Source organism: Marasmius oreades, chromosome 4 (assembly GCF_018924745.1).
Source record: "Marasmius oreades isolate 03SP1 chromosome 4, whole genome shotgun sequence".
In the NCBI taxonomy this organism is placed as follows: Eukaryota; Fungi; Basidiomycota; class Agaricomycetes; order Agaricales; family Marasmiaceae; genus Marasmius; species Marasmius oreades.
Window position 1 is genome coordinate 3097347 of NC_057326.1, and position 13313 is coordinate 3110659.

At 43.1% G+C, this 13313-nt stretch overlaps 1 protein-coding gene across 1 annotated transcript; it reads right to left on the bottom strand.

Moving 5' to 3' along the window:
• Positions 1-12193: 12193 nt before the first annotated feature.
• Positions 12194-13279, bottom strand: E1B28_007811 (uncharacterized protein; the record flags this gene model as incomplete). The annotated part of the gene is made up of 2 exons (XM_043152588.1): positions 12194-12603; positions 12682-13279. The coding sequence occupies 2 exons, from the start codon at positions 13277-13279 to the stop codon at positions 12194-12196; spliced, it is 1008 nt and encodes a 335-aa protein (XP_043010674.1).
• Positions 13280-13313: the final 34 nt, after the last annotated feature.

Genomic DNA, 13313 nt, shown 5'->3' on the forward strand with positions numbered 1-13313 from the left:
TTGATAGTTCTATTTGAACTTAGAAAGAATTGAACACCTCCTCGAAGTAGTGAACTTCGTAGAAAGCCTTTGTCATTTTGACTTGTGAACACAGAATTTGAATTTGTTTTGAACCATATAAAGCCCCACCCTTGAAGTCTTATCTTAGAGTTCTCAGTGAACCTTGCTGAGAGCGTCCATTGATACCGACCTCCACAAATCAACTATGCTAATTGCTAGTGTTGGGTTTGATTTTGCGCACTTTGTGCTTGGAGTGTGTTTTGCTGCACCTAGTAGTAGTTCTTAGTGCCATTAGCGGATTGGAAACTTTCCCCTTCTGACCTCGAAGGTCTTTCTCCCGTAGCTCGGGCCATTATGGAAAAGTTGGCATGGGAACGACTAGCCTACGAAAAGGCATTTGGTCGTCCACTGTTTCATAAATGGTAAGTTGAATCCCTTGTCTTAAAAGTTGATACTAACTCTTCATTAGAGCATAGTCTTTCCTCTTTTGGACTTGGTGTATCTCAGCGAACTCGAACTTCATATATTTTTGTAGTCATTTCTTGTTGTCCTGTCTTGTATCAATAGCTTACAGTTACTGTAGCTTCTCTTGATTCTTGTACTGGGCTTCTAGCCCTCTTATCTTGTATCCCTTTTTCTTTTTGGCACGCGCTACAGCACCTAAAATCCTCTTTTGTATTTCTAATTTCATATCTTGTAGTAAATCAAAACTTGTTTGATTTGTACCACGTGTGAACTGAGTTCAAATGAGTTTGACTTAACTCCACTGTTTAAGTTAGAGTATTGACAGGCGTGCCCATGTATCTCTATGCTCGGAGTTAGATGAATCTATCCGTAGCACATTGTTCTATCATTCTAATCGCTATGCATCTCTCGTGTAGGTTCTCGCTTATAAGTTTTTCTAAGCGATGATTATCTTTTCAGGATCCGTAGGTACACCCGTATGTTCATGTAGGTGTCCAAATCGCAAAACTTGAATCTACAGTCAAGTTTTCAGGAACCTAAGGTACCTCTCCCCCAAACAAATGAGCAGTCAACTCCTGTTGACGAGATGTTGGATCCGGGAGTCCTTTAGGACCATAAGGTAGAGAAAGTCATCTACGGCTGGATAGTAGAGCACAAAAGGTATAAAAGGTTGACTGTAGACATCCAATTCTTCACTACCCAGCTCTACCCGCATTCGTAGTAACCAATTCTCAACTCTTACATTCTCATATCATCTTTAAAATGTCCACTCGTAGTGAATTCGTTCCCACTAAAATCTGGGTCGAACGCGCTACTCCGATCGTTGAACAAGTCAGCCAGTTGCGTTCCTATGCTAACAAGCTGTCCGCCGAACTGTTTACCGAACAGCTTCTCGACGTTGTGGTATGTTCAGCATCACTCTCTATCTCTGGTTCATTGTAATGCTTCTGCCATAGGTTCAGACCAAGCTCCAAAGCTACCAGTCTGCCAAAGACGATGTCACGTTCGATCTTTATCGCAACGTCGTTGAGATGGTCACCACCGACATCGAGCAGTTCTCTCTCGATAAGAGCGTTGACTTCGCAAAGGCCAAGTCGTTCTATGTCGAGATGTGCGCTGTGCGCAACAAGGCATCTGCTATCAAGCGCAAGAATGTAAGCTCTTATTTTATTAATCTTTCTAATTTTTGATATTGACTTCGCCGTAGGGAGCTAGCTCTTCTCACAACGAAGCTACTATCGAAATCTCTGATACTGAGGAAGCAAACACTAAAGTAAGCCCTCCAGTTTGTTCTAAAGCAATCTACGGCTCAATCTTATTACCAGAATGACGACTTCAAGATGAAGGACGCTACTAAAGGGAAGGATCCTATGAAAATTCGCATTTCCAAGAAGAAAGAGGTCCGTAGATCGCATTATTCGTTTCATATAAATCATTTCTAATCTTTCCGTAGATTGAAGCAAAGCCTGCTAAGAAGGCTCGTATCGATAAGGCAGGCGTAGACCTTACGCCCGAATCTGAGGGTGAGTGTCCACCTTGGGACCGTCCTCTCTTTATTCGTGGCCGTAGCATCACTTATGACAACTTGTTGGACAGAGGAGAAGAAATGCAGAGAGTCTACGCATCTCTCTGTACTCAAGGTCATAGCCAGCATGCCAGCCCATTTTGGTATGGACTCCCTTTCTGCGTCCGACCTCGCCGCCATTCAGACCCTCCTCCGTACGGAGGTCAATGCATCGGCCTTTTCGATCCTTCACCAAGGAGCAGCGTACCGGGCAGCCTACGAAAAACTCGTCGAGGCAAATCAGCTAGTCCTTTCCCGCCTCGCCCTTTCTGTCGAACAGTCAGCTACGTCGACTTCAACACAGGAGAGGTCTACAAACCAGCCTACTGAGGCGGATGCAGGTGCTCCTATGGAGTCTATTCAGTAGTGTATCTTTCCGTAGATCACTCTTTTAACAATGGCTGGCTGTAGCGATAAACGGTGTCCGCTCCTTTCATATTACTGTCATTTCGTATACTTGTGCACTAGTTAGATTTTATTAGAATCTAACTAGATTTTTCAGTTTCATATGTTCAGTCAGATCTGAGAAAATCTAACTTTCTTCTTAGCAGACCTAGTAACTCTTACTGGATCATCCATTGGATCCTCAGATTCGCTAGGTAGCTCAATTTCATTATCATTTTCTGCCGTAGCTGAGGCATTACCATTCAGCCTCAGGTTTTGAGCTTTGTCAAAGATGTAATCCACTCCGAGTTCATACTCAGTTGGTTCATCTTCGTTAGCCATGGCTTCTAACTCATCCTTAGATAGCTGAATTAAATCTTTTATTTCCGTAGGAAGGTCAATGTGGTATCGCGCTGCATGAGGTAGGATGCAAAAGGCTCCGTATTTTCCCCATAGCAACATTCCATCCATTTCCGCTAAGATATACGAGCCACCTTTAGTACGTCGAATGACTACGCAAGGCCCAAAGTATCTAGGGAACATTTTCCTATCCAAGTTCTTTTCAATAGCGGTATTCCGTACTTGAACCAAGTCTCCGGGTTCAAAGTTTAAGGGTTTTATCGTATGTATATATTCCCGTTCATACTTGATCAAGCGTCTACGCTTTTCTTCTGTAATTCTATCTCACATAGCTGTTACATGTGTTCTGTGTTTAGCCAGAGCTTGCGCTCGAAAGCCAATTAACTCTTCTCGTGATAGAAACCTCTTGGGTAGTTTCACTAGCCACGTAGATTCCACAATATCAAGCGGTAGTATAGGTTCTGCACTGGTAACAAAGAAGTAGGGGGAGCAACCTAGGTCTTTCCTAGTTGTTACTCTATCCGCCCACAAAATATGCTTCAAAAACCAGTACCATTTCGCAAGGTCTCCAGCTACAGCTTTCGAAAGCGCGCTTTGTAGATCAAAATGCGCTCTCTCAATCTTTCCATTCGCTTGAGAATTGTATGGTGAAATCTTAATGCTACAGACACCATATTTGTCCGTAAGCCACCTTGCCATAGCAATCATTTGTGGTGCATTATCTGTAACAACCTCCTCGGGACAACCCCATCTACTAATGATATCGTCAAAGAACCACTCTGCGAGTATTCTAGCTGTATCACTTTGAATAGCCCTTGCTTCGGACCATCTGGATAGTGCGCATCGTCCGTGAACAATCAGTTTACAACTGTTGCTAGCGGGAGTCATACTTAAAACATCTACATGGATCACTTGGAACAGCGACGGAGTGTGAGTAACTACTGGAGGTATCCTTAAGAGATCGAGCCTTCGATCCTGGCATTCTTGACAGCTACAGACGAACCAATCTATGTCCTTATCCATATGCGGCCACCAAAATCGTTTCTCCATGATTGACTTAGTCGCAAACATTCCTTTATGTCCTAGATGATCGTGACTTGCTACGAGCATCCACATCCTTTTATCAGGAACTACATACAGCCTATGTTGGGTAGAACCATCCGTAGATCGTTTGTACAGTCTCCCATCGGGGTCTAGAAAGAATTTTGATCCCAATGTAATGAAACTGTTCATTTCATTTTTAGGTAACTCACGTACAAAATCCACTTCGGGATCTAGAAGCCACTCTTCAATCTGTGGAACTTTCTCATCGAACTTTTTAATCTCATTCGTATATTCATGTATAGGCTTATATGGATGAGAATCGTTCCAATTGTCATCTACGGCGGGCGGAACCACTGGTACTTGCTTCAAAAATGTTGAAACATAGTCTGGAGGTTTCCGTAGCGCCCAATTTCTTATCTTATCTACAAAGTTTGCTTCATCTACGGTGGACCGTAAGTCTTCTAAATAGCAAAAGACAGATGTAGCCAACTTTGGTTCTTTCTCAGCTAATGAAACCAAATAACCTGACCGCGGATCTATATCATCCTTGAACGTATCAATGTCAAAAGGTTCATCCTCGATTCCATCTCCCATTCGAAACTTTACTGGCTGACCATCGTCGTCAACCAGGAATTCTTCCCATCCTTCTGGTCTAGGCGTAGATATCCCACCAGGAGGAGGTCTCGAAAGTCCATCTGGACCATGTACAAGTCCTTTAATATGAACTAGTTCAAAATGATAGAGTCTGATCTCTTCAATCCACTGGTTAATGCTAGCATTCGGAGCACTATCTGGATTGTTCAACATTCCTTTGATATAGCTGGCATTTGTTTCTACGGTCAATGGTCTACATCCAAAAGTTTGATACTTCGACGCTCATAGCGCCATAAGTAACCCGTAGAGTTCTCTTTTCAGTTGTGAGAAGCGAGCTTCTCTCTCATTGAACGTTATAGACCCAAAGTAATTGTAGAACTTCATTTTTGGGTTTTCGGGGTCTACTTGGTACAAGTAATAGCCTACACCGTGCCAAGACGAATCTACGGCCAAAGTGATACCCGTCGGATTCTTATAATCGATGGGCCGTAGCGCAGGTGCATCACGGATTCCATCTTGAACCTCTCGGACAGCTTCACAAGCTTCCTTGTTCATTTCAAACGGTACAAAAGCTCCAGTGAGCTTATTCAATGGTCTTGTCTTCTTAGCGTAGTCCTTAATGAACATGCACATTTGTCCTGCAATCCCCAGAAATGATCGAATATCAGTTTTGCTTCTGAAGTTTTTTGGATCCCAAGAGAGAATGATCTCTGCAAACTTCTCTACAGGTTTTTCACCATCGTAGGACACTCTATGGCCTACTACCATTCCTTCAGCGCAACAAATGAAAGCCTTTGGACCTGAAAAGGTACCTCCTGCATACTTCATTCGCTGAACTATTCGATTCACGTTCTGTAAATGCTCCCAAACGAATCTACGGATGCCTGGATTTTCAGGAATCACCTCGTAGCCTCCGTCAGGTAACTCATATCTAGTACTAGGTCCTCGTATAGGTACGTCGTCAATGTATGGTCTGGTAACATGAGGAATTTCTTCCTGTAGAATGTACGTTACATCCTCATGAAACAAAGGGACTGAATTAGTCCATCCCATAGGTAGCTTTACTAATCTATAAGGACCAAAGGGCGTTTGGAACATAGTAAAGTCTCTCGATTCCTCGTCGATAAGTCTTTCATCGTATCCAACCCAAATATCTAACATTCCTATGCATGCTCTTCCGGAAAAGCTACTAGCAATCTCAGCTGTTCCAGGTGGAATTCCAGAATGCTGAATTGTGACTGCATTCAATGGTTCTAATGAATGAACCAGCCGTAGACTCTTTCCATCTTTCTTTAGTACCATGAACCACTTCGATCGATACAACAACATAGTAGGTTCGTATACTCCTGCTGCGATTTTGTCCTTCAAAATCTGGCAGACTTCTTCGTAAATCCCAGGTGGAATAGGGATATTACGCTCAACCCAGGGCTTGTGAGGCAACACTGGAAACTTAATCGGCGGGAAGAAATCTGTACGAAATGTTCCACCTTCATCTGCACTCCAAGCGAATCCTTTCTCTTGAATTTTCATTAGATGGTGTACTAACTTCATTTCTTCAGGCCATAGAAAGCCTTCATTATGATTCTTTTCTATGATTTCCTTACGTTCTTCTGTATACTGTTCTCCTGGACTGAATTCAGGAGGGTGTGGCGATAGTACTGGCATCCCTTCAAGCGGATCCCCAGTAATATTCCTAAGAACTCGGAATTCTTCTGGCATTTTAGCCAATTGTGGTCGGACTTTAAGTGCTACTGGCTTGTATTTTCCATAGACCAACTGAACTGTATGTTTTCCAAGTGCCGTAGCACCCTGGGAAACATAGTTCTCACGCTCTATAGACTGCGAGCTACTCCAGAATGTGCTATATGAATTTGTAGGAAGACCTTCTCTTGAAAGCTTTCCTTCTAAGTTGCGTAGAGCAAGCCCCATCTCTTGTACACACGCATCCAGTTTGATAACGTAGGCATTCAGAGAGTCCATAGACGATAGAATCTCATCTATCGGGGTTTCGCCTGTATAAAGGTCCTTAGGAAAGTTGTCTATAGTCCCGTAGACTTGCAACCATCTTTCCTTATGAAAAGCTAGTTCATTGAACAAAGCCTTTCCACGTTTATTGGGGTCCTTAGCTAACCTATCCAAATCCAAAGCTATACATTCGTCAGTTTGGTAGTGATTTTCGTACATCCTCTGATGATAGTCTACTAGCGTAGATGCTTCATTTAGCATTGTATCAAATGCATTTTCATTTTCAACCACACCCCCTACCAAACTTCGTAGTCGGAGCAACGGGGGTATCAATCTATTTGGATTTTCTTCAATTTTCGATGCATCAGTGAGATCCTTGAAATCCATACTAAGCGAATCAACAAGTTCACATAGACTATAGGTATCTTGAGCCTTCAATAGTAAAGCTCTGCTGTCTACAGTGATTTCACTAAGCTCATCTATCTTATCTTGTTGAGAAGAGTCCGATCGATGTGCCAGTTTTTGGCTGTTGAAGCCTTTGAGGGTTGAACCTCCTCTATTAGTACAAAGCAACCGTTCTCGTTCCATAGATTCACTGTGTATGGAACCTAGGGAGTTCAAAGCTGGTGCTGATGAATATAAAGAAAAAAACTGTTGGTAGCACAAGGAGAAATAGAAGCACTGTTTTTGTGTTTTGTATCTTCTGTGTGTTTCTGGTCTTTTTCGTTTATATCAATGTTTTTCGTCACTCTCGAATCAGACTGACTAGCAATCCTTTCAGTATCTGACACTTCTATGAAGGCTCCAGCCAGCTCCGTAGGAGAGAATTTTGTATTTATCAAATTTTTATATTTTTCAATTCGTGGAACACCGTGAGCATCTACGGATATTTGTAGAGCCACCTCTCCTTGATCCTCTATCAATTCATCAAGGTGGACTGAAAATTTGAAGATTCAGTCCCTCGCTGTTCTCTTTCTTTCTGCGCTTCCTCTGAACTCTGCGTCCGTAGGGTTGGTTCCCGCTTAGGCTTTATCTTAATGCCTTCCCCTCTCATGTATGTAGGGATGACACTTTGAATTCCTTTGTTTGGGCATGAAACCGTAACCCACTGGTCTCCATCCTTGAAGTTTTGCACTTTCGATTCCGTTAGGACATCGAAAGGTCTACCCAAGAGAATCTGAAAGGGAGCTTTCTCCACCACATGAAGTTGCAAGTATACTGTTACTTCACCAAACTTGAAAGGTACATTTCTGCATACTCCCAGTGTTGGTTTCAGTTGTCCGTTGGCAGACTGCATGTGAATCACTGAATTTGGATCCCATTGCAAGCCTAATCCTTGAGCAACCCATGCGTCAATCATGATTATTTGCGATCCACCATCGATCACCACTTCTACTCTTTCCATAGAACCGTTAACCTCAGGAAATACACATCTGAGTCCCTCGGACAATCCAGCTACTATCACAACCTTCTGTTTTTCTTCACAATCTAACTCGGTGCGATAAACTTCCACAACATCTCAGTGAACTACTGAACCCGCTTCCAATCTGTCTTCTTCCTCTTCCAAGGTTTCGAACGAATCTACGGTCTCAATATTATCTACTTTCACGAACTCCGCTTCTTCATCAAAAGGTTCTTCAGCCGCCGTAGAGTCTTTTATCGGATAGTCTAACGTTTGAAGGAACACTTTATAGTTCTTTGTTCGAACGTGCTTATTCCTAACTCGCCGTAGCAATGCCTTTCGGAACTCTTCTGAAGCTGTGAGCTTGTTCAAGCAAACACTAGCCGGATTGGCCATCATTTGGTCAATTAGGTCTTGAATCACCCGTTGCTTATATCTTTTCGTTTCAACATTTTGAAGATTTTCCATAGACGCTTTCTTCACGTTTTCGGACTGAACCTTCTTAGATTTTGAAGCACCCTTGTCTTCAGGAATTACGCTTCGGGGCAATACCGAATCCCTTGGTTGTGGGACACGTTCTACGGGCTGAATTTTATCGAATACCCTCGGTGGTGGAGTAGAAGGACATCTATCAACCTGCGACGGAGGTTCTTCTTCATCCAATTCTGCTTCATCTTCTTCTTCAGAGACCTCTTCTTCGAAAGGCTTTCTCTGGGGTATCACATACGGTTGTTTTCTTAAGAATGACGGCATAGATATTACTACCTGGGGTTTTGGTGGTAATTTTATTTTTTTGGGGTCCTCCGGTCTCCTCTGGGTATCTCAAGATCTATCTCTCTTATCTGAGGAGTCCATCATTGGACCTTTTAGTTTTTTGAGCTGTCGCCCAACTGGCGACGAGTCTCTACCTCCAAAGCAGCAATTCTCTGTAACAAAACTTCTATCGTAGGCACAGATTGACGGTCTGGGAGATCATCATCAAGATCCAAGTCTCCTTGTAAGAAGAAACTGGTCTTTTCAGCACCTGGCCATCCCTTCTCTCTAGCGATAGCTCTAATTCTGTCTGCTCGTGATTCTTTCTTCACTGGATCAGGCGGTGGGAGGTTATTCCCATCGTACATCTCCAGTCTATTCATATGTTCATTCTTAACTATCCACTTCTTCTGGGATAGCTCTTGTGCTTGCCTGCATTCTCTCCAGAAATGCCCGGGTTCATCACAAATAATGCAATTTTTGTCCATAGGTGCCCTATATGGCTGCCCTGTGGCTGTAGAGTTGGATGTAATCTGGTTCGAAGGCCTAGATCCACCGCTACTCTGCCCTTGGCTTCCATTATGGTACGCCATAGCCTGCATGTTTTTGTAGAAGTTAGGCTGACTGAAGTCAGGCATCTTCTTAGAAAGCTCAGACACTGCCCGCGCAAAGTCATTCATTCGAGTATTCTGTGCATCTACAGAAGCTAAAAGTTTCATTGTCAACTCGTCAGAAGCTATTTCCTTCTTGTACAAAGACAATGGAGCTATTGTAGGCTCGATTTTTGTACGAGTGATCAAGGGGGTTCCTACAGGAGCCGCTGCTTTCACTCCTAGAGTATAGCTAACAGGATCTAAGCCCTGAGGTGCGTAGCAATCGCCTACTAACTCATTACTTATGGTCAAAGCCATATCCCTAACTTGGGAGAAAGCAAAAGGGTCTAACTGGGAAGCCACCCACCCACTATCTACTTCTACAGGCTTTTCTGCCTGCAGGTTTCGAACATAGTGAGGGTCCTGTAGCCTCTTTTTGATCTCTCGCCAGAATGTCGGGTCTAGACATTCCGCAAACTTCTGTACCTTCTCTCGATTTGACAAGCTTCCTGCAAGTTTGTCTGCTTCAAATTCAAACTCCATATTAAACGAAGTAAGCTTTTGTAGCTGTTCTTCTCCTATACCAGAGAACCTAGCCTTCAACAGATCTAAATTCTCCAGTGCTCCTATTTCTAAATCCCTAATCGACGGGAACGAATCAAACATCTCTTTTTCAAAAGCAGCCCAACTATAGCCTCTCGTAGATGGCAAATGATGTGCCAGGAGTCGAGAGGTCTCGAACTCCATGTGAATCATAGCTAGAATGATAAAAGATTCATCTAACTTCCAGCCCTTGACTTTCCCGTATTGTAGGATAGCCGCCATCCATTCCTGTAGATTTCCAGGATCTAGACGGTTGAACGTGGGGAGCCTTCGTTTCGACGTATCCTTGTCTAATTCTTTCAAAGCACCTTTAGAGAACTCCATCCAGGACTTTTTTATCGGTCTTTCTTCATCTGGCACACCTGCTGCTACTGGGTCATTCGATATATGGGACATACTTGTTAATGGTCTCTCAAGAAATAAACTCGGGTTTAGTTCAAAAGAATAAAACTCTTCTTCCGGTAGGTCGAAGTCTGAATTGTATCCGGAGGGTAGAGAGGATAATGGCGAAGAAAACAGTTCAATGTCTTCAGTTAAAATCTCTGGGGTTTTGTATGGGGTTTCTAACGCTTGGTTTCTAGGACCTTGCATAGATCTTGTATCTCGGAAAGCTTCTCTCAGACTTCTGTCAAAAGAGAAACCGGGGTTTCTTAAATCGTTTGGGATAACTTGGGTAGCTTCTCTTCCTTGCGTAGAATTGCACGTAGATCGTAGATCGAGAAGACTGACCAGCTCTTGGTACTTGGGCTTGGGTACTAGATGCTAAAGCCGTAGGACTATGTGTCTGTAAGACTTGTTTGCCAGCCACTAGTGAAGTGCGAGTATTATGTCGCTGTGAACTAATCTTTCTGAGAAAAGTTCTTTTGGTTTTGGTTGTTTTTGTAGTCCTTGCCATAGGGCTAAAACTACCGGAATTTCACAATATTTCGTTTGATACTGAATGTAATCTTATTTCCATCCCCTGTGGTGGTCACCAGATAATGGGCGAAGTATACCACTCAAGAGTCAACCTAATATCAGAGCTATGGGAGTAGCACCAACACCAAATCAACCCAAAAACTAGTAAACCTCCGTGTAAAGTCTATCAATAACTCCACACACCAGGAAAGATTGCAAGGGTGGACTGCTTGGCAAGGGTTACGCACAAGATCACAGTCTCAATATTGTATGAAGGTCTTATGAAATCAATGTGCAACTGCAAGTGTCAAACACCACAGCTACGGGGATTCTAGGGTTTGTAGGGGCTCTGTTTATTGTCCAGTGGACTAAGTAGGACTGTGAATTTTGTCTACGGTAAGACTAATTCGAACGATTGGAGACTATTGCCCTCGACAGATCACGAAACAGTAATCAAGACCTCGGCAGCCTACAGACGGATAGTTCTCTAGTTTTGACCTCAACAGTCTCATATAGTTCAAGTCAAATCTTATCGTTTCACTGCACAAAGACAGGGCAAATCTCTCTCTATTGGTGTCAAGAGCAGTTACTCACGGGCAACCCACTCAGGACTTTCCTACGCACGGGTAGTACTACTTTATCTACGGATACATGAACTACTTTTATACTACTTCTACTCTAGCTTTGTAATCCTATCTCTACTTGTTTCATCTCCAAAAATAATGCACTGTAGCTACGAATCCATGCGGAGTCTTATTGCTAGGGACTGCTACATGTGCAGAATCTTGTCTACGGAGCTTTTCCGTATTCAAATCATATGTTTTGGACCAATCTGGACCGTTCTTCATTCTTGTTTCAGCATGTAGAATGGACCTACATAGGCGTACCATATGGTATTTCCTGCCTATGGACCTTATCCTGCATTTTGACGTTATCGAATCATATGGACTTTGTGTGTCCAAGTAGTTCCAGCATATGGATCCAGAGTTCCAAACTCCCGTAGCACATGAACAGCGCAGACTCCGAGATCCGTTGTTCATTCCTGCCTGGTTCCTAGGTACTCTATCTGTGATCTGGGATCTGTATCATGTCTTTTTGTCTTTTCCTCAGATCGGGACTCGATCTACGGTCATATCAAATTTCTCCTAGTCTGTGTGGTCCTATGTCCGATTTCTTGTCAACTAAATCCCCCGTAGAAGTAGGTACTCCTAGTATGAAGGTCTTTTGACTCCGTTAAGTTAAGTTCTGCTATGAACGGTTCTGTGAAGACTACAAGTCTTCTAATAGTACAATCCCTTGATATGCCAGTGCATAGTAGAATGTAGAGAGTAGAACTTGGTGAACTACCGCTTAAGTCCTCTGCTCATAGTGTTCTACAGGTTTTGAACGGTCATACAGTTTTCTGACACGATCTACGGCTCTCTCTAACTGGTCTAGCTGCGCCTACGGCACATTCTACTAGTGGCACTAGCTTTAACTAGCAATTCGGGCTCACTCTAGTTCTTAATACAATAAATATTGCTCCGCAGCACTGTTTAAAGTGCAAAAAGAACCGTGTAGCATAGTCAACTAAGTCGCATTAGCGGCTTCATCTTCTACCATACGAGAACCTTCCATGACATCTGGTGATTCTTCTGATGTAGATTTCAGGTTGTGATTGTCTTCAACGTCATCGGAATCAAGAGGAGTGCGAACAAGGAGGGTCCCAAAGGGAGATAAAAGTGTGATGTCAGGATTGCAGTCTGCATTGGTAAGTACCTCTTTAGCAAATGGATAGGATACCTCAATTATTTTCCTTCCTTGCTTCCAACATGTCTGGAGAGAAACAGCCTGGGTGTGGACATCTCCTTGCCAAGACTTCGGATTGAGATGATCTACTCGTTCTGAAATGACATTGTCATTTCTATCCAGGCTTGGCAGATTAAGTCTACGAGGGGTTTTCTGCCACTCAGGGTGCTGTGTCAAGATATTGGCAACTTCTGTTGTTCCAGTAAGGCGGCAGGCAGTCTGTTAGACATCAAGGTTTGCATCGTTCCCGACCATGGTACAAAGGATACCAAACAAAATCTCGAGGCGGTCCATACCCAGTAGTATAAACCAAAATTCCCCATCTGGATCATCGACCTTGCTTTTGGCAACACAGAAGTATGCGTTACGGACCATAAGCATAATGTCAACGTATAGAGTAGTAGGCATGAATTGTTTACCCGCATTTTGATAGGAATATAGAGCAAAAGCAAGATGAGCAGCTGTACTCAGATGCTCGAGCTGCTCAGACAATGATAGCTCTATACAGACATATGGAAATACAAGGTGGCAACAAAGCTGCCCATAAACTCGAATTGCCTCCCGTATCTGGGACTGGAATGGTTTTTCGAGTGATTCAGTTGCTGTCATGCTTGGAAGACTCCAAATATCTTTGAGTAGATTGAATGCAAGTTTAACATCTTGCTTGTCTTTGGGGTTGAAGAGGGAGGAAATGTGAACAGATGAAAATTCGGCCATGTGGAAATGTCGTTTGAAGAGATCAGGAGTAATGACTAGTCCCTCAATGGAAATTCCTGATAGTCGTAGAATGGTGTTCCGTATCCATTTATGGACATGTTTATAGTCCTTATCTGGAGTAATATCATCAGGTCCAACATAGAGATCCATAAGTTTGAGAAATGCAAGATGTTCATAAATGTTG